The sequence below is a fragment of the Triticum aestivum genome, chromosome 2D (genome assembly GCF_018294505.1).
Source record: "Triticum aestivum cultivar Chinese Spring chromosome 2D, IWGSC CS RefSeq v2.1, whole genome shotgun sequence".
Taxonomy (NCBI): domain Eukaryota; kingdom Viridiplantae; phylum Streptophyta; class Magnoliopsida; order Poales; family Poaceae; genus Triticum; species Triticum aestivum.
The window spans coordinates 90988097-91007572 of NC_057799.1; the positions used below are offsets into that span (position 1 = coordinate 90988097).

A 19476-nucleotide genomic window follows, 5' to 3' on the forward strand; every position below is an offset into this window, starting at 1 on the left:
TACCATCCGCCTTAGACGCACAGTTCGGGACCCCCTACCCGAGATCCGCCGGTTTTGGCACCGACATTGGTGCTTTCATTGAGAGTTCCACTGTGCCGTCACCACAAGGTTTGATGGCCCCTTCGATCATCGGCAACGATGCGATCCAGGGTGAGGTTTTCCTCCCCGGACAGATCTTCGTGTTCGGTGGCTTCGCACTGCGGGCCAACTCGCTTGGCCATCTGGAGCAGATCGAGAGCTACGCCCCTGGCCATTAGGTCAGGTTTGAAAACTTGAACTATACCGCCGACATCCGCGGAGACTTGATCTTCGACGGATTCGAGCGGATGTCAGGTGCGCCGCACAGTCACAACGGGCATGACTTAGCTCTGCCGTCGGACAGTGTTCGGGATATCACACCTGCAACTACTCCGGCCCTCAATCCGGAGCAGATTGCGCCGTCCGAGGACGGGTGGATGGACCCCGCCACGAAGGCCGCGCACTCAGCGGCGATAGAGCCGAATGCTGACTTCACTTCCTATGAGACCCGTGTTGCCGGACACCTGGATTCGTCCCCAGCCACAGGCTCTGAGCCGCCTGCGCCTGTGCCTATCGAATCTGATTGGGCACCGATCATGGAGTTTTCCTCCGCGGACATCTTTCAGCACTCACCACTACGCGACGTGCTAAACTCATTGAGGTCTCTCTCCTTGTTAGGAGAACCTTGGTCGAACTATGTCCGGCTAGAGTGGGATGCGGACGACGAAGAAATTCGCTCCCCACCCACCACCCACTTAGTAGCCACTGTCGACGATTTAACCGACATGCTCGATTTCGGCTCCGAAGACATCGACGGTATGGACGACGATGCAGGAGACGAACAGGAACCACCGCTCACAGGGCGCTGGACTGCCACCTCATCATACGATATATACATGGTGGACACCCCCAAAGAAGGCGATGGCGATAAGACAACGGAGGATAATCCTTCCAAGAAGCAATCCAAGCACCGATGTCAACGGCGCCTCTCTAAGTCCCGCCATAGCAAAAGCAGCGATACCGGCACAAGAGACAATAACGCTCCGGATAGTGCCGAATACGACGATAATCCCCTCCAGCCAGACCTCAAGCGGGAGGATGAACAAGCTAGCCCTCCGGAACAGGCAGCAGACGGAGAATCAGAGGATGACAATTACACGCCTATCTCCGAAGACGAGGTGAGCCTCGGCGACGAAGAATTTATCGTGCCTGAGGATCCCGTCGAGCAGGAGCGCTTCAAGCGGCGGCTTATAGCCACAGCAAACAGCCTGAAGAAAAAAGCAACAACAGCTTCGAGCTGATCAAGATCTGCTAGCGGATAGATGGACTGAAGTCCTGGCGGCCGAGGAATACGAACTCGAGCGCCCAACCAAGAGTTACCCAAAGCGCAGGTTGCTACCCCAACTCGAGGAGGAAGCATTAAAACCTACATCACCAGCGTATGATGCAGCTTATCGGCCACCTCGTGGCCGAGACAGAGAGGCATATCAGCCCGAAGTCCTGCCCGCACCCCGCCGCCATTCAAACAAAAATACCAAGGCCCGGGGCAACACGCGGGACCTGCGAGACGTATTGGAAAACAAAGCAGGACATGCCAGATCGATCTACGGATCACGGGGGCGCGCCCCAACGCGGGACGATGACCGTCACGCCGGATACACTAAAAGCAAATCCGGCCGGGCCGAATACAGCAGACAAGACTCGTATGAACTGCGTCGTGATATAGCCCAGCACAGAGGCGCCGCACACCCCCTATGCTTCACTGATGAAGTAATGGATCACGAATTCCCAGACGGTTTTAAACCCGTAAACATTGAATCATATGATGGTACAACAGACCCCGTGGTATGGATCGAGGATTTCCTCCTCCACATCCACATGGCTCGCGGTGATGATCTACATGCCATCAAGTACCTCCCACTAAAACTCAAAGGACCAGCTCGGCATTGGCTGAATAGCTTGCCAGCAAACTCCATTGGCAGTTGGGAGGATTTGGAAGATGCATTCCTTGACAACTTCCAGGGCACTTATGTGCGACCACCAGATGCTGATGACTTGAGCCATATAACTCAGCAGCCAGGGGAATCGGCCAGGAAATTCTGGACCTGGTTCCTAACTAAGAAGAACCAAATTGTCGACCGTCCGGATGCAGAGGCCTTAGCGGCATTTAAGCATAACATCCTTGACGAGTGGCTCGCCCGGCACCTCGGCCAGGAGAAGCCGAAGTCTATGGCAGCCCTCACGACACTCATCACCCGCTTTTGCGCGGGCGAGGACAGCTGGCTGGCTCGCAACAACAACACATCAAGAAGTCATGGCAATTCAGATGCCAAAGATAGTAACGACAGACCACGTCGCAACAGACACAAGCGCCGCAACAACGGTGACAACACCGAAGACACGGCAGTCAATGCCGGATTCAGTGCTCTAAATCCGGTCAGCGGAAGAAGTCGTTCGAAAGAAGCAACCCGGGCCCATCTAGTTTGGACCGCATACTCGATCGCTCATGTCAAATTCACGGCACCCCGATAAGCCAGCCAATCACACCAACAGAGAATGTTGGGTGTTCAAGCAGGCCGGCAAGTTGAATACTGAAAACAAGGAAAAGGGGCTGCATAGCGACGATGAGGAGGAGTCCCGGCCGCCGAACACAGGAGGACAGAAGAAACTTCCTCCCCAAGTGAAAACGGTGAACATGATATACGCAACCCATATTCCCAAGAGGGAACGGAAGCGTGCAGTAAGGGACGTCTATGCGATGGAGCCAGTTGCCCCAAAGTTCAACCCATGGTCTTCTTGTCCGATCACTTTCGATCGTAGGGACCACCCCACTAGTATCCGTCATGGCGGTTCTGCCGCATTGGTCCTTGATCCCATCATTGACGGATTTCACCTCACCCGAGTCCTTATGGACGGTGGCAGCAGCCTGAACCTGCTTTATCAGGATACAGTGCGCAAAATGGTATAGACCCCTCGAGGATCAAACCCACTAAAACCACATTTAAAGGTGGCATCCCAGGTGTAGAGGCCCGTTGCACGGGCTCAATCACACTGAAAGTGGTCTTCGGATCTCCGGACAACTTCCGAAGCGAGGAGTTAATCTTTGATATCGTCTCGTTCTGCAGTGGCTATCACGCACTGCTCGGATGAACCGCATTTGCCAGATTCAATGCGGTACCGCATTATGCATACCTCAAGCTCAAAATGCCAGGACCTCGTGGGGTTATAACAGTCAATGAAAACACAGAACGCTCGCTCCGCTTGGAGGAGCACACTGCGGCCCTCGCAGCAGAAGCACAAAGCAGCCTTTTAAGGCAAACCGCCAATTCGGCGATAAAGCCCCCGGACACTTTCAAGCGTGTCCGGAGTAACCTGCAACAGGATCGCCTGACACGTTCAGAGCTCGCCTAGCAATTCGGCCTCCGTCCTAGTCCCAGTCAAGCGACGAAATCTATGTCGCGCGTACATAATTACACACTAAAAATACCATGGGCATAGGCGGAGGCACGGCCAGGACACGTCCCACAATGCGGCTCAACCACCCCAGGAGCTGTATACCTTTATCATTTTCTCTCTTTCACGACCTTACTCTCTGGAAGCCCTTTTCGGCAGTCTGATTGCTGGACGCATTACGGGAAGGAAATACCAAGGAAGCAAAAAGCTCTGACGTACAAGGGAAATCCCAGGTGGTCTCTGATAACGATCGATGTACCTGTTTTTACATACCCATACGCAGCTTGCCCTTGGATAGGACATGTCAAATAGTCCTATTCTTTGCTTATTGCACTACTTGTATACATACGCTTTGACGTATTATTTAAAAAACAATGTATAGCGTTAGCCTATTATTGCATTTCCTTTTTCTCCTTGTCTGCTTATTTACGACAAATTGCACCCGTACATTCTGGTACGTGCGGCACCCCGAACTTATAGCATTATATGCATCAGCTCCAAATCATGTCTTGGGTCAATAGTTGGGTTTGCCCAGCTCCCATGTTTTGGTACCTTACGTTCCGCAATATTGGCTAAGGTAGCACTGGGAGAACTACTGCGATTGTGTCCCGGTTCTTCCGGACGAGCACCTCAGTAGAGAAAGCCGAAAACTGACTGTTATGACAAGGCGAGAGCTGGTCGCTGTTCAAGAGGTCTCAAGTCCTTAAAGACTTTTTCCGCTTCGGGCGAGGAGTCGGCCTTGCCTGACTTAGGCGTATATAGCGCCCCAAATTCGGCCTTCCGAATACTAGGGGCTTCGCCAAAATTTAAAATTATAGACTTCTATGGCTAAGTGAGAGTGATAAAGCTTTATAGTCCGATTGCCTGGTTCGTTGTGCTGAACACCTCCTTCGAAGGACCCAAAATTGGGATAAAGAGTGCTCAGGTTTATCCCGAACACCTCAGTACTAGTTACATGGGGGCAGAAGCCGACGACTGGCCAACTCTCAGATTTTATAAACGGCCGCACAGAAGGTAATATTTTAAATTAACAAGCGTTGCATAGCGCAAATGAACTCGTTTCATATTACAAGATCACATGAGTACATTTATTGAAATATTACATCCTTAGCACATTCCTCCACCACAAGGCGAGCACCCTTCAGGACACTGTCATAATACTTTTCGGGGTGGCGATGCTCCTTGCCCTCCGGCGGCCCCTCCTTCACCAGCTTTTCGGCGTCCAGCTTCGCCCAGTGCACCTTCGCCCGGGAAAAAGCCCTGCGCGCACCCTCGATGCAGACGGACCGCTTTATGACTTCAAACCGTGGGCAGGCATTCAAAAGCTGCCTCACCAGACCGAAGTAGCTACCAGGCAGGGGCTCGCCAGGCCACATCCGGACTATAAGACCCCTCATGGCCTGTTCGGCCGCCTTATGAAGCTCGACCAGTTGCTTCAACTGGTCGCTCAAGGGCATTGGGTGTTCGGTCCCAGTATACTGAGACCAGAACAACTTCTCCATCGAGCTCCCCTCCTCGGCCCGGTAGAACTCCGCGGCATCCGACACACTGCGCGGTAGATCTGCGAACGCTCCTGGAGAGCTCCGAACTCGGGTAAGTAAAAAGAAAGTTTCCTTCACATGCTTGCTTTGCATAATGAATGCCTTACCCGCCGCTATCTTCTTAACCGCCTCAATTTCCTAGAGGGCCTTTTGGGCTTCGGCCTTGGCTTGTTGTGCACTTTCGAGGGCCTTCGCAAGCTCGGACCCTTGCGTCTTAGAGTCAAGCTCCAAGGACTCGTGTTTCTTGACGAGAACCTGGAGCTCTTGCTGCACCTCGCCTACTCGGGCCTCTTGTTTCTCTCGCTCGATGCGCTCCTTGGCCGCTTTGTCTTCGGCCTCGGATAGCGCCCCACTTTGGTCGTGGCCCCTAGCAAAATTCATGACGATCCTGTTATTCAAAAACCAAAATTTTCTTTATCAATATTCAGACGGAGTGTCACTTACCTTTGTTCTCTTCGAGCTGCCTCTTGGTAAGGCCGAGCTCTTCCTTGGATAGCTCAAGGTCCCGCTTCAGTGCGGCGACCTCCGCAGTACGAGCGGCGGCGGCCAGCAGCGAAGCCTGCTTATTCACATAGACACATTTTGATTAGACTCCTGCGAGTATTATTTGATCCTCTATTCGGCCTTTCTTCGCAAACGCCAAACAGAGCATCTAGGGCCATGCTGTAACATTTTCTTACAATTTGATTACTTACCTCAAAGCCAGTTAGGAGCCTGGCACAGGCTTCAGTCAGTCCGCTCTTAGCGGACTGAACCTTCTTGACTACCGCACTCATAATAGTGCGGTGCTCTTCGTCAATGGAAGCGCCGCGAAGCACTTCCAGCAAGTTGTCCGATGCCTCTGGATGGACAGAGGCCATCGACACAGACGGCTTACCCCCCTTTGCGAGGACTTGCCTGACAGAATCCGGAACCACTGGAGGTTCCGGCGCCATATTCGGCTTGGGGCTAGACTTGCTGCCCCCGGTGTTAGGGCCCAGAGGAGTCCTACCCCTCGTGCGCCTAGTGCCTGGAATGTCGCCTTGGGGCGCCTCCGGAACTGTCTCCCCTTGGTTAAGTTCCCTTTGAGACAACACCTCGGCGTCGTTCGTAGGGCGGGGGGAGGAGGCGGTCGGGAGTGAATCGTTGTTCATATCTGACGGGCCCAAAGAATCATCCGACGAAGATACGTCGATATGGGCTCGAGACGGACTGCATAATCATGTTCGGCGTGATACGAAGCAGTACAATAAAACGTACCTAGAATTATTACGGTATCCGGATACTCACGACTTCGCCAGGGGCTTGTCCCTGGGTAACCACTCCTCGTCGCTGAAAGCGGCCGTCGTGGAGCAGCCCAGGAGGAGGGTCCTTCCCTTCTTGGACCCTTCGGCCTCCCCTGATGGGGCGGCCTTCCTTTTCCTGTCCGCCCCCCCCCCCCCGGCTGGGGGGGGAGAACTTTCCTCTTCCTCCTCCTCGTTTTCGTGGGAGGAGTGCGCCTCGGTGTTTTCGGACAATGAGTCCGATATAACCTTGCGCCAGAGACCCTTCCTGGTCCCCGCGGCCTTCTTCTTCGGCACCTCATAAGGCGCCGGAACCAGCATCTCTGTTAGGAGAGCATCCGCTGGATCTTCGGGCAGGGGAGCCGGACAATCGATCTGCTCCGCTGTCGCTACCCAGTCCTGTTAAATGGCGTGGAGGCTTAGATCCCGCACGTGGTTATACTGGGGAAAAGAACATTATGAGATGTAAAAGACTTACCGGATTGGCAGGGTGCTTTGCACTGAGTCCGCGGTCCTCGGTAAGGGGAGGAGGTACCTCGGCGCCCTTGAACAGCACCTTCCAGACGTCCTTGTGCGTCGTGTCGAAGAGCTCTCGCAGCGTCTGGTGCTCGGCCGGGTCGAACTCCCACAAATTGAATGCCCGTCTTTGACATGGGAGGATCCGGTGGAAGAGCATGACTTGGACCACGTTGACGAGCTTGATTTTCTAGCTCGTCATGTTTTTGACGCATGTCTGGAGTCCGATCAGCTCTACCGAGGAACCCCAGGATAGGCCCTTCTCTTTCCAGGAGGTGAGCCGCATGGGGATTCCGGGTTGAAATTCGGGGGCCGCCACCCAGTTGGTGTCGCGCGGCTCGGTGATGTAGAACCACCCCGATTGCCACCCCTTTACGGTCTCCACATAGGAGCCTTCGAGCCAGGTGACGTTGGGCATCTTGCCCACCATGGCGCCTCCGCACTCCGCTTGCTGGCCGACCACCACCTTCTGTTTAACGTTGAAGGTCTTCAGCCACAGGCCGAAGTGGGGCTTGATGCGGAGGAAGGCCTCGCACACGACGATAAACGCCGAGATGTTGAGGATGAAATTGGGGGCCAGATCGTGAAAGTCCAGCCCGTAGTAGAACATGAGCCTGCGGACAAACGGGTGGAGGGGAAATCCCAGTCCGCGGACGAAGTGGGTAAGAAATACCACCCTCTCATGGGGTTCTGGAGTAGGGACGATCTGCCCCGCATCTGGCAGCCGGTGCGCGATATCCGCGGCCAGGTATCCGGCTCCCCGCAGCTTTGTGATGTCCTCCTCCGTAACGGAGGAGACCATCCACTTGCCTCCCGCTCCGGACATGCTTGGAGTGGTTTGAGGAGAAAAACGCGAACTTGGGTGCTGGAGCTCGAGTGCGCAAGAATGGATGAGCAAGGAGGAAGAAGGCGTGGGTGAAAAAGGTGAATCCTCGTCCCTTTATAAGGGCGGAAGAAACTATGCGCCTCCCCACCTGCCTGGTAAACTCGCTTATTCCCCAAGCGTCGTAATTGATGGCGCGGTTAGGTTACCCACATCCGTATTGATGAGAATCCCGTGATAAGGGGACACGATCTCTACTTCGACAAGACGTGCCAAGAAAACCGCCTCGCGATATGTGCAGTGGCTGGTTGAGAAAAACGGTTCGAATAATGACCGGGCCGTGGTGTGATGTCATGCTGCCGAATGTGTCAGCAGATTAGATTTGTGGAAATATTATTCTCTCTACGGTGGTATGTGGAATTTGTTTTGCAGAGCCGGACACTATCCTTGTGTCCAAAATCTTCTATGGAGTATTCGGAGGAAGAACCCGCCTTGCAATGCCGAAGACAATCTGCGCGCCGGACTCATCGTCATTGAAGCCTGGTTCAGGGGCTACTGAGGGAGTCCTGGATTAGGGGGTCCTCGGACAGCCGGACTATATCCTTTGGCCGGACTGTTGGACTATGAAGATACAAGATTGAAGACTTCGTCCCGTGTCCGGATGGGACTCTCCTTGGCGTGGAAGGCAAGCTTGGCAATATGGATATGTAGATCTCCTCCCTTGTAACCGACTCTGTGTAACCCTAGCCTCCTCCGGTGTCTATATAAACCGGAGGGTTTAGTCCGTAGGACAACAACAATCATACCATAGGCTAGCTTCTAGGGTTTAGCCTCTACGATCTCGTGGTAGATCAACTCTTGTAATACTCATATCATCAAGATCAATCAAGCAGGAAGTAGGGTATTACCTCCATCGAGAGGGCCCAAACCTGGGTGAACATCGTGTCCCCCGCCTCCTGTTACCATCCGCCTTAGACGCACAGTACGGGACCCCCTACCCGAGATCCGTCGGTTTTGACACCGACACACACCGCACCAGCAGGCCATGTTCGCGGCTCCGTCGCCACCGCCCTCGTCGTACAACTACGGGGCTCCTCCTCCTGGTTTCGGCAGCCCCGGAGCGAGCTCGTCCACGCCTCCTCACCAGGCCTGGGACATGGCCTCGCTGCAGGCCGCCCTCCACAGTGCCTCGGCCGGCCCTTCGTCATCTGGGAGTGCACCGGAGTGGTACCTCGACTCCGGCGCTGCGTCCCACATGACCTCCTCGCCGGTAATCTTCTCTCTGCTCGCCCCTCCTCTACTGATGCACACATCATCGTCGGCAGCGGTGAGCGCCTGCCCATCACCCATGTTGGCACTGGCTCGCTGATCACCGGCACATCCCCTATTCCTCTTCGCAATATTCTCGTTTCTCCTTCTCTTGTCAAAAATCTACTTTCAGTTCGCCAGCTTTGCCGTGATTATCCCATCTCTTTTGAATTTGACACGCGTGTCTTTTCTGTAAAGGACCTTCAAACCAGGGTGGTGATTCTCCGATGTGATTCCGACGGCGACCTCTACCCTGTTGTGCGGCCCAAACTCCCCCCCCCCCTTGTGCATCTTCGCCGGCGTCGCTGCGACCGACCTGTAGCACCAACGCCTTGAGCATCCCGGTGCGACCTCGCTTCGCGCCATCGCTGATGATCTGCACCTGTAGTTCAGCCGCGAGCCGCCCTTCTGTCATGCCTGTCGCTTGGGAAAGCACATTAGACTTCCGTTTCAGTCATCTAGCACCACTAGCTTTTTTCCTTTCCAGCTTTTACATCTTGATGTATGGACATCTCCCGTTGTAAGCACCTCAGGCTATCAATTTTACTTAGTTGTGCTCGATGATTTTAGTCACTACGTCTGGACGTTCCCTCTGAAACATAAGTCCGAAACTCTCTCTGTCCTCACTGATTTCTTCACTTATGTTCAGACCCAGTTTCAGCTTCCTGTCCTTGTGCTTCAGACCGACAACGGGCGCCAGTTCGACAGCGCCGCCGTGCGCGCCTTGCTTGCACGCCATGGCACTCATTTCCGCCTCACCTGTCCGTACACGAGCCAGCAGAACGGCAAGGCTGAACGTGTCCTTCGCACACTCAACGACGGGGTGCGCTCGCTCCTCTGTCATGCGTCGATGTCGCCGCGATTCTGAGCTGAGGCCCTGAACACCTCCACATACCTCATCAATCGCCGGCCGTGCCGCGCCTCGGCGCCTTGCACTCCGCACAAGCTTCTGCTCGGTGTCGCCCCGGACTACTCCCAGCTTCGTGTCTTTGGATGCTTGTGCTATCCGAATATCACTGCTACTACTTGCCACAAGCTTGAGCCTCGGTCTATCGCCTGCGTCTTCCTCGGATATCCTTCTGATCACGGAGGTTTTCGCTGCTTCGATCCGGTCTCGCGCCACGTCCTGACTTCCCGCCATGTCCTCTTTCATGAAACAGTCTTTCCCTTCTCAACACCACCGCCTGCTCCTTTGTCCACGCAGCCTGCATCGCCCGCTTCGTCCCCTGTCCTGCAGGTCACGCTCGTGATCAGGAGCCGTGATGTGCCCGCGCTTTTGCCTGGTTCAAGCTCAGGCGTTGGATCCTCATCGGATGCCTCGGCATCGCCTGCGCCAAGCGCGCCCTCGACACATTCAAGCTCCACCGGCGGATCTCCCACGACCGGCTCGTCTTCACCGACTGCTGCCCCGCGCAGCCCCAACCTCGCCGCGGGCTCTTCGATGGGCGGCTCGGCCACGTCTTCGTCAAGAACTTTTGCGTCCACTGGGTGCGCGGGCGTCTCCATCAACAGCGTCGCGCCACCGGCGCCGCGCGCACCGCCCGTCGCGCCACCAGCACCCATGGTCACGCGGGCTCAACGCGGCATCTTCCGCCCCAACCCGCGCTACTACGATGCGGCCGCTGCCTCGACATCTACTTCCTCGGCGTCCTCGTCGGTCTCGCCGGTTCCCAGCTCCGTCCGCGCTGCCGTCCGCGACCCGCACTGGCTCGCCGCCATGCAAGATGAGTATGACGCTCTCGTTCGCAACCGTACGTGGGAGCTGGTGTCGCCCCCCCCCCCGTGCTAACTTGATCACTGGGAAATGGATCTTCAAGCACAAAACCAACGCCAGCGGTGCGTTTGCCCGCTACAAAGCACGCTGGGTCGTGCGTGGGTTCCGCCAGCGCGCCGGCATCAACTACGGCGAAACGTTCTCCCCCGTTGTCAAGCCGGCGACGATCCGTATGGTGCTCACCCTGGCCGTGTCGCGTGGTTGGCCCGTGCACCAACTCGACGTGTCCAACGCGTTTCTTCACGGCACCTTGGAGGAGGAAGTTTACTGCCAGCAGCCTGCCGGCTTCATCGACCCGGCCAAGCCAGAACAAGTCTGCCGCCTCTCCAAGTCCTTGTACGGGCTGAAGCAGGCGCCCCGTGCCTGGTTCCTCCGCTTCACCGGCTTCGTTCGCTCGATTGGCTTCACTGCCACGCGCTCGGACTCTTCACTTTTCGGCACGGCGACGACACGGCGTTCCTCCTCCTCTACGTCGACGACATCGTGCTCACCGCATCCTCGCACGCCGTGCTCCACCGTGTCATCACGCGTCTCATTGGCGAGTTTGCGATGAAGGACCTGGGCTCCCTCCACTTCTTCCTCGGGATCCGTGTCACGCGCACCTCGGCTGGGTTCTTCCTGTCCCAGCACCAGTACGCTGAAGAACTCCTGGATCGTGCCGGCATGGACACCTACCGTCCCTCGCCGACGCCCATTGACACGAAGAGCAAGCTTCCCTCGGCTGACGGGGCGTGCGTTGCCGACCCGTCCGCGTACCGGAGCATCGCCGGCGCTCTCCAGTACCTCGCCATCACGCGGCCCGAGATCGCCTACGCCATGCAGCAGATATGCCTCCACATGCATGACCCGCGCGAGTGCCATCTCGCGCTCGTCAAGCGCGTGCTCCGGTACAATGCCCGGCTCGTGTGCACTCGGCCTTCATCTCCGCGCCTCGAGCACTCTGGATCTCCGCGCATTCACCGACGCGGACTAGGCCGGCTGCCCCGACACGCGCCGCTCCACGTCCGGCTTCTGTGTTTACCTCGGCGATGCACTCATCTCCTGGTCCTCCAAGCGCCAAGCAACCGTCTCGCGATCCAGCGCCGAGGCCGAACACCGCGGCGTCGCCAACGCCATTGCTGAGTGCATTTGGCTCCGCCAGCTTCTCGGTGAGCTCTTCGCTCCGGTGACCAAGGCGACGCTGGTGTACTACGACAACGTGTCTGCCGTCTACTTGTCGGCCAACCCCGTGCATCATCGACGGACCAAGCACGTGGAGCTCGACATCCTCTTCGTCCGCGAGCGCGTCGCCCTCGGCCAGTTTCGTGTTCTTCACATCCCCACGCGTCAACAACTCGCCGACATCATGACCAAAGGCCTGCCGTCGGACGTTTTGTCGGAGTTCCGATTCAGTCTTTGCGTCGCCGGCGACGACGTCACGACTGCGCGCGGGGTGTGTGTGTGTGTGTGTGTGTGTGTGTGTGTGTGTGTGTTAGACTGTACTGCTCTTGTATATCGCATGTGTATACGTACAGCCGCTAGCGTACGGTGTAGAGCGTGTGTGTGATCGTGGCGCCCTCCTGCAGTGTTAGTGGCGCACGATCTCTAGTAGTGGAGCACCCATGATCTCCCTGGGCTGCCGTCCTGTAAGTGTATATATGGCACTGCCTAGAGCATAATCGATCGTTGTGATCAGTTCTCCCTAATCTTCTCAGCTTACAATGATGTCGAGGTGTTGACGTGCAACTCAACATGGACGGTGGTCGTAATCCGATGGGATGGGTGGGAGGTGTGTGATGTTTTGGATGAAAATCATGCCTAGCTTCGGCTGGTGCTTGCGATGACGGCATCTGTGGGTGTCGTTCCCCTCCTTAGAGGCGTCCCTGAGGTGTGTCAGCATCTTTCCCCTTGTTAGGCCCTTGTTAGGGTTCTTGTCTCCTGGCAAAAGCCTAGTTTCGTTGCTAGACCGACAATGGAGGCATCTTGTGTCTTGGCGTCATTACTCTGTTGGAAGCATCGTGTGTTGAGACATGGTCTGGAGGTTCTGTGTCATGGTTCTACGGTGCTTGCCGATGATTTGAGTTTATCTTCATGGTCGCTATGTTCGCAGCTTGCCAGTGTATCCAAGACGATGGCTTTCTCGGGTCCGAATGCGTCACGCTACCCCACTCGTCGTCTCCTCTTAGGCATTCCAAGATGGTTAGTGCGACTGACAAAGAAAGTTCGTTTGTAGTTGTTGTTCTTCGAGATGGTCGGTGCTGATCGAGACGTGGTTTAGGATAGACATCTTTGTGTTTTATATGTGCTAGTTATGGTGGCTAATCTTTTGTAGCGTGGATGTGTAGTTTCAACTAAACTTGTTGTTCGCAGCAAGGTATAGTCTCTTGTACTTGTCTTCTGCCTTGATAAAAATATGGTACACCTAGACGTCCTCTCAAAAAAATATAATACTTTGTTTCTAGTCATTTTGTTAGTGCTTGGCCATAATAAGAAAGTAAAGATCTCTTCGTTTTCAAAAGAAGGTTGCCGAACAACATCCTCTGCGTCGACGTCTTCTTGGCTTCCATGATTCAGAATTCCCTCAAGAAAAAGACATGCTTCCGAATTATTAAGAAGTTGAGTTTCAGTTACTATACTACTACGCACCCTAGCACATCTTGCACACTGAACATTCGAATGCAGGTAAATGATGGGGTCTCAATTGCAAGATATTGCCAGCTCCTGCGCAAACAAACACACCATGAGATGACTTCTTTCTAACCAAGGATTTACACGAACGTATTTGCCTCGAAATGTCAGGTGAGCGAACTAGGATACAAAGACAAAACTATCCAATAAACCTTGACAAATTCAACTGAGAAAGCTGAACCTACAAATATATTCTGTCCCAAGATGCATTTTCTTCCATGCATGCTCCATAAGATTAAGGTGCACACATTGACAAAGAAACTTGAACCAGAAAAACAGAATCCATGGCGTTACCTTCGTCGTGGTCATGCCTTCCTTAGCGCTTTCAAGAGCGTCAATGCCACCGTACCAAACAGCCTTCTGGGCTGATAATTAACTTTTGGCTGCAGAGTTCCGCCCATGAACATAGATGCTTGGCCTGTTGATTTATCCAAGATATTGACCCCATAAGCCTTCTCCCTAAGAGCGCACCACTTCGCACCAAGCTCTGACGTTAACACTGATCTCTGCAATGGGAAGAAACTTCTCCTTGCAAATTTGAGCTCCCATCCCCTGGGATCTTTCTTCACTTTAGGCTGGCTCACAGGTCAATCAAGATCTTTCTAAATGTCAGAAATCCCAAAACCCCACTGCAAACATTATAAAAATGCTAGTCGGACTACAATAGAAACCTAAGTTCTACTCCTAATATTTTTATGGAACCAGATATTATTGACGAAGATACACCACTTCAAAATTTAACATAATCAAGTCACGCACCCGTGGTATTAAAAAGAAGAGGGTTATCACATAATTTAGTCACAAAATCAGTAACACTATAAAAACCATGCATGTTGAAAAATAGCAAGTGTCAGTAATAACTGTCCACAAGACAGTACACTTCAAACCAATGTTCTAACCAAATAAAACGTAAATAGCATCGGTTTCTTGCATGAGGGCTTGGGAGTATGTAATGGTGTTCCATCATTATTCGAGTATCTTTACCTTTCCATTTCGCAGACAAGGCTCTTTCAGGCCTGCTTTGATCCTAGCCATCACCTCTGTTTTCCATCACAGATAATTAGTGTTTAAATTCTCAATTTCTGAAAGAAATACTTCAACCAATACACGCACCAAATTTGTGAGGTTTCTCTCGAATGGATAGCACATCCTTATAGGGGCAGCTTCAAGAACAAGAAAAAGGATGACCATCATAAGTATGCAAAGTTACGATCAGAGAAATGGAAGGGGTGTGTAGAAATGTACAGATTTCCAATATCTATGCCATCTCCAGTAGAACAAAAACCATGATCCTTCAGAATCAGTGTAACATGTTCAAAGACCTCCGCATGGGCCACTTCTATGACACACGGCATCTGCATGACATTTTTGAGAGAGAGAGAGAGATGATAGAAATAGAAAGTATTGTTTGCAATGGAAACACACAGCAAATAGTACCACTGTTTGTAAATACACGAATTCCAACATAGCCAAACTTTTCTAACTTTGACTACCTAACATATATGAGAACAACAAATTAGGTTGGGACTCACTAGTAGAAAAAGGGGCTTTGGTTCGGCCAGAAAAGAGCATTAATACCGGTTGCATTACGAACCGGGACTAATGCTCACATTAGTCCCGGTTCGAGCGGCGAGGGCACCGTACAGGCATTACTCCCGGTTCAAATGGGACCTTTAGTCCCGGTTGGTGCCACGAACCGGTACTAAAGGGTGCGATGCCCATTAGTACCGGTTCGTGGAAGGTGCAAATTCCAAATCCTACTCCCCCCCCCCCCCCCGGTGTATCGCCTTTTCAGTTTTGTAAAAAGCAAAAGAAAATGATAAAAACTTCAAAAGTTAAAATCCTTTGACATGTAGTTATGTTACCACATCTACTAGTTAGGAAAATTTAAAAACTTAAATTTGGACATGTTTTGCAAAAACTGTAGGGAAAATGTAAAACAGCTATAACTTTTGCATACGATGTCAGAAAAAAACGTATAATATATCAAAATGTTCAGCACGAAAATCCGCATCCGATTTTGACAGCCTACAGCCTGTTTGCAAATTTTTAGAATCCTCAAATTCCAAAAGGAAAAAAAGTTATGCTCAAATTTCAGTTTTTTTTAATTTTCGTTAAATCTGGTCAAACTATGGTCAAACTACTTATTCAAGAAGTATTAATGTTACTAAATAATTATTCAAGGATATTAGTGTTACTAAATAATTATTTCAGTTTTTTTGAATTTTGGTCAAATCTGGTCAAACTATGGTCAAAGTACTTATTCAAGAAATATTAGTGTTACTAAATAATTATTGTTTTTTAGAACAATAGTTTCAAACTCAAATAGTGAAATGTGTGACTTCATGCTCAAGCTAAACTCCTGAGGGTTAATAGGATTGACATTTACTATTGTCAGGAAAACAACAAGTGCAGACTTGGAAACGAGGGAGAATAGAACCCGGAAGTTAAGCGTGCTCAGGCTGGGGGAGTGGGAGGATGGGTGACCGTTCGGGAAGTTAGATGATTTGGAACGATGAGGGGTGATTAGAGATTAAATTGAGGAGTGATTAGAGATTAGAGGTTAAAATAATTCAGAAATTGGAAAATTGAGAAAAAATTCAAAAAAAAATCCTTCAGTACCGGTTGGTGTTACCAACCGGGACTAAAGGTGGACTTCCAAAAAAAATCCTTTAGTACCGGTTGGTGTTACCAACCGGGACTAAAGGTGGACTTCCAGGCAGCAGCCACGTGGAGGGCCTTTAGTCCTGGTTCGTATAAGAATCGGGACTAAAGGGTGGGACCTTTAGTAACGACCCTTTAGTCCCGGTTCCAGAACCGGGACTAAAGGCCCTCTAGAACCGGGACAAAAGGCCCTTTTTCTACTAGTGACTGTAGTATCATTAGTTCGTTATAGATGAAAAATATTCCTCACAAATTTAAAAAAAATCCACTAAAAATACGGGCACAAAAACAAAGGTCAATGTCTAACATGTTATGTATTTACGAACGGAGTAATGCAAGTTTAAAGACAGGAGACCTATTTACATTCTGGAAAACATGTACTAAACACGTGTTATGAAATTTATTTGATTTCGTAGTTAATAAAACATGAATGTTCAGCTCACTTCCCAGTATTTAGTGATTATATGTTGTAAGCTGGAACAACGATCTATTAAGGCTCCATGACACCTACCAAATGCTTGATAGTAATTAGGTTCTCAGAAATTGGAACAATGTCAGTAATTTCAAGCTTTGTAGTATCTAATCAGATTAATGCAGTGATATGCATATATTTAGTACTCCCTCCGATCCATACTAATTGTCGCTGATTTAGTACTACTTTGTACTAAATCAGCGACAATTAATATGGCTCGGATGGAGTAGAAATAATAAGGAAATGATGGTATCGTAACTGCGACTACGAGGTTTTTACCTTCGGATGAGACTGCATGTAAGCATCAAGAGCTTCACCAGCTTTAGAAATTACATGAACAAGATTCAATGTAACATAAAAAAGCTTATTTTTCACATCTAGTGGCTCCATTTCCAGTGTGTTTTTGCACATCTCCAAACTTATAGCAGTAATGTTGTCCAGAACATAGTTAGTGATAGTACCAAACCCATCTCGCTTACTACTCCCCCCATCCCTTGCAGGAAGATAGCCCGCGGATCTGCTTTTGAGCTGCTAGGAGCAAAACAACTGCATGGACGATCTTTCCATCTCCTATGTACTTGCAGAGCTCATCTAACAGATTATCTGTGTGGTTGGCTAGCAGCCTAGTCGTATCCAAGAAGAGTTTCTGCAAAACAATGAACATGGAAGAAGAACTTGGTTCAATTTGTAAACAAAATCAAAATTTCAGAAGTTAACTTAAATAGTTCTCTGTTCATTAAAAATTAGTAATGTCAAAGGACATGTACATACACATACGGACAGTGTAATACAGAGAACTGCATACTCTGAAAAGTGCAGTTGTAAGAATGTAATGTCCTTGGGACTTAGGTATTGCTATATACTCCCTCCGTTCCTTTATATAAGGTGTATTGTTTTTTCAAAAGTCAAACAGGAGCATGTTTGACCAAGTTTTTAGAAAAACATATCAACATCTACAATACAAAATTTATATCATTTGATCCATCATGAAAAATAGTTTGTACAAGGATAGATGCGAAACAAACCATTTCGGGTAGGCACAGGACGTGAATAAGCTTGAGGATATAGTTGAAATCTGCCTGGCTCCAGCCCACTTGCTGTTGATTAGGATTCAGACTGTCCTCAAGGTACTTATGCATGCAAGTGTTCTCAACCGCAACATGGAGTGGGAGTAGGTTACCGGTGACCACATCACCAGATGTGCGTAAATTGGCCGACGCACCATGGCGCAAGAGCAACTCAATCATATCAACAGAGAACATATCAGCAGCTCGGTGGAGGGGAAAGAACCCATATCGTGTCATGCAGTTGGGATTGGCTCGGAACCCGTGAAGCTCAGGATGCTTACCAACCAGGATAACTTTGGCACATCGTACTGCATCATACACGACTATTTGGTTCAAAGTTTCTGGCGTGATGATGAAACCCCAAGTCATGCCGATTCCATTCTCATTGAAGAAACAGAGGAAAGATCGGACATTGTCCTTTTCCAAGATTGGCACCAAGTGGTGTAACACATCAAAGAGCGCATCATTTGTGAACTGCATTGACCCATTCACAAATAAGGGTGAAAGGAAATCAATTAACAGAAATGTTGCAATAGGAAATTCAGATACTCAAAAATTCTGCAGGTCAATTGCAAAAAAACCTGCGGACTGTGGTCTGGGATGATTATAGTGGTTGCACTGGAGTTAGTCCTTGTTTTGTTTATCAACTGTGAGAGAGAATGCCACCGTCAAGATCTGTATGGCTACGGAAAGAAACAATTAGTAGAAAAACATTATAAAGGTGGTTAGTTACTGCACCTCCTCCCCCGCCTCCCCATTGCACGGGCCATCCATGGAATGTATTGCCCATTCTTGGTTATACCATGTCCGCCTTTATCATTGTCTTCAGGACAATCAGTTGCTGTTGCCTCGTTTCTGTACATTGTCTCCATCAGTTCAGACCTGGCCTGTAATGTCAGTTACCCTGTTTGTTAAAAGTCATGTCTATACCTTATACTCTTGTTAGCTTCCATATTTTGTACAGAACTTGTGCTGGAAATGCAAAGCTAGAATGCGACTTTACAAAGAAACCTAGTGCTACGCACAATCATGGCATGTTAAAGCATTATTACAAGATGGTAATGGTATACTTGTATGCGTTGCTCTCTCTGTTGCAAAAGAAGATACGCAGAGTAATATTCAGCTTTACAGTGTCCTGTTTCAAAGCTGAACATGAGCACATCGTCACTAGAGTAGTATATAACTTGACTGAACATAACACAGCCGTAGAAAATGTGAGATGAACAACCAAAAACATCCTTAAGTGAGGCATACACCAATCATTTCCATCAGGCATCAGTTCTATATTCATCAATGATCAGTCCATCAATGCCATTGAAGCAGAGCGAAAGAATTGAAATCGCACAAATAAATCGGGCATTCAATTAAAGCCTGACAGTCGAAATTTGAAATATAGTAGTGATTGCCATTCTTTATTTTAGTTCACATGTAATATTTCGAATTTCAACTATCGTTCCTTTTTATTGGCGGCTTGTGGATGAAAGCCCTTGGTATTCAATTTATTTTGGACAAGCCCGTGATGTTCCAATTATTTTTGACAATCATGTAAGCTGTAAACCTTTTTCTTGAATATAAACAGGACAGATACAATTTTGAGGTCAACAGAACAGATTGCAGTTCAAATTAGACTATAAAAACGTCTTACATTATGGGACAGAGGTAGTAATTTTTACGAGTACCAACAGTAATCAGATCAGATACATCAACCCGATTCCGTGCATGCTTTGTACGTAGATTTGGAGTATACTCACAAGCAGATGCGTGACAACGCTGCTGTAGATCTCTGCCGTTTCCCAAAAAGCACACTGGTAAAAGCCGCTGGATTTAGGGCACGCCGCCGCCGCCGCCGCCGGACGCCACGGCCAGGAGGAGCACAAGAATCTGGGAGACCTCCACGGCGCCCGAAAGAAA

At 50.4% G+C, this 19476-nt stretch overlaps 1 protein-coding gene across 1 annotated transcript; it reads right to left on the reverse strand.

Annotated features, from left to right (window-relative positions):
- Nucleotides 1-16887: 16887 nt before the first annotated feature.
- LOC123048882 (uncharacterized) lies at nucleotides 16888-19476 on the reverse strand. Its single transcript, XM_044471908.1, has 5 exons — nucleotides 19317-19476; nucleotides 18304-18452; nucleotides 18147-18212; nucleotides 17524-18039; nucleotides 16888-17144 (listed from the first exon to the last, which is right to left on the reverse strand). The coding sequence occupies exons 2-5, from the start codon at nucleotides 18337-18339 to the stop codon at nucleotides 16977-16979; spliced, it is 786 nt and encodes a 261-aa protein (XP_044327843.1). The 5' UTR covers nucleotides 18340-18452; nucleotides 19317-19476; the 3' UTR covers nucleotides 16888-16976.

What these genes read in the sequence shown, in the direction of transcription:
- LOC123048882 (XM_044471908.1), bottom strand. Translation starts at nt 18,339, where the DNA reads ATGGATGGCCCGTGCAATGGGGAGGCGGGGGAGGAG. An exon ending in ATGGGGAGGCGGGGGAGGAG is followed by an intron (nt 18,213 to 18,303) that starts GTGCAGTAACTA and finishes TCTCTCTCACAG; the next exon opens with TTGATAAACAAAACAAGGAC. An exon ending in TCCCAGACCACAGTCCGCAG is followed by an intron (nt 18,040 to 18,146) that starts GTTTTTTTGCAA and finishes GGGTCAATGCAG; the next exon opens with TTCACAAATGATGCGCTCTT.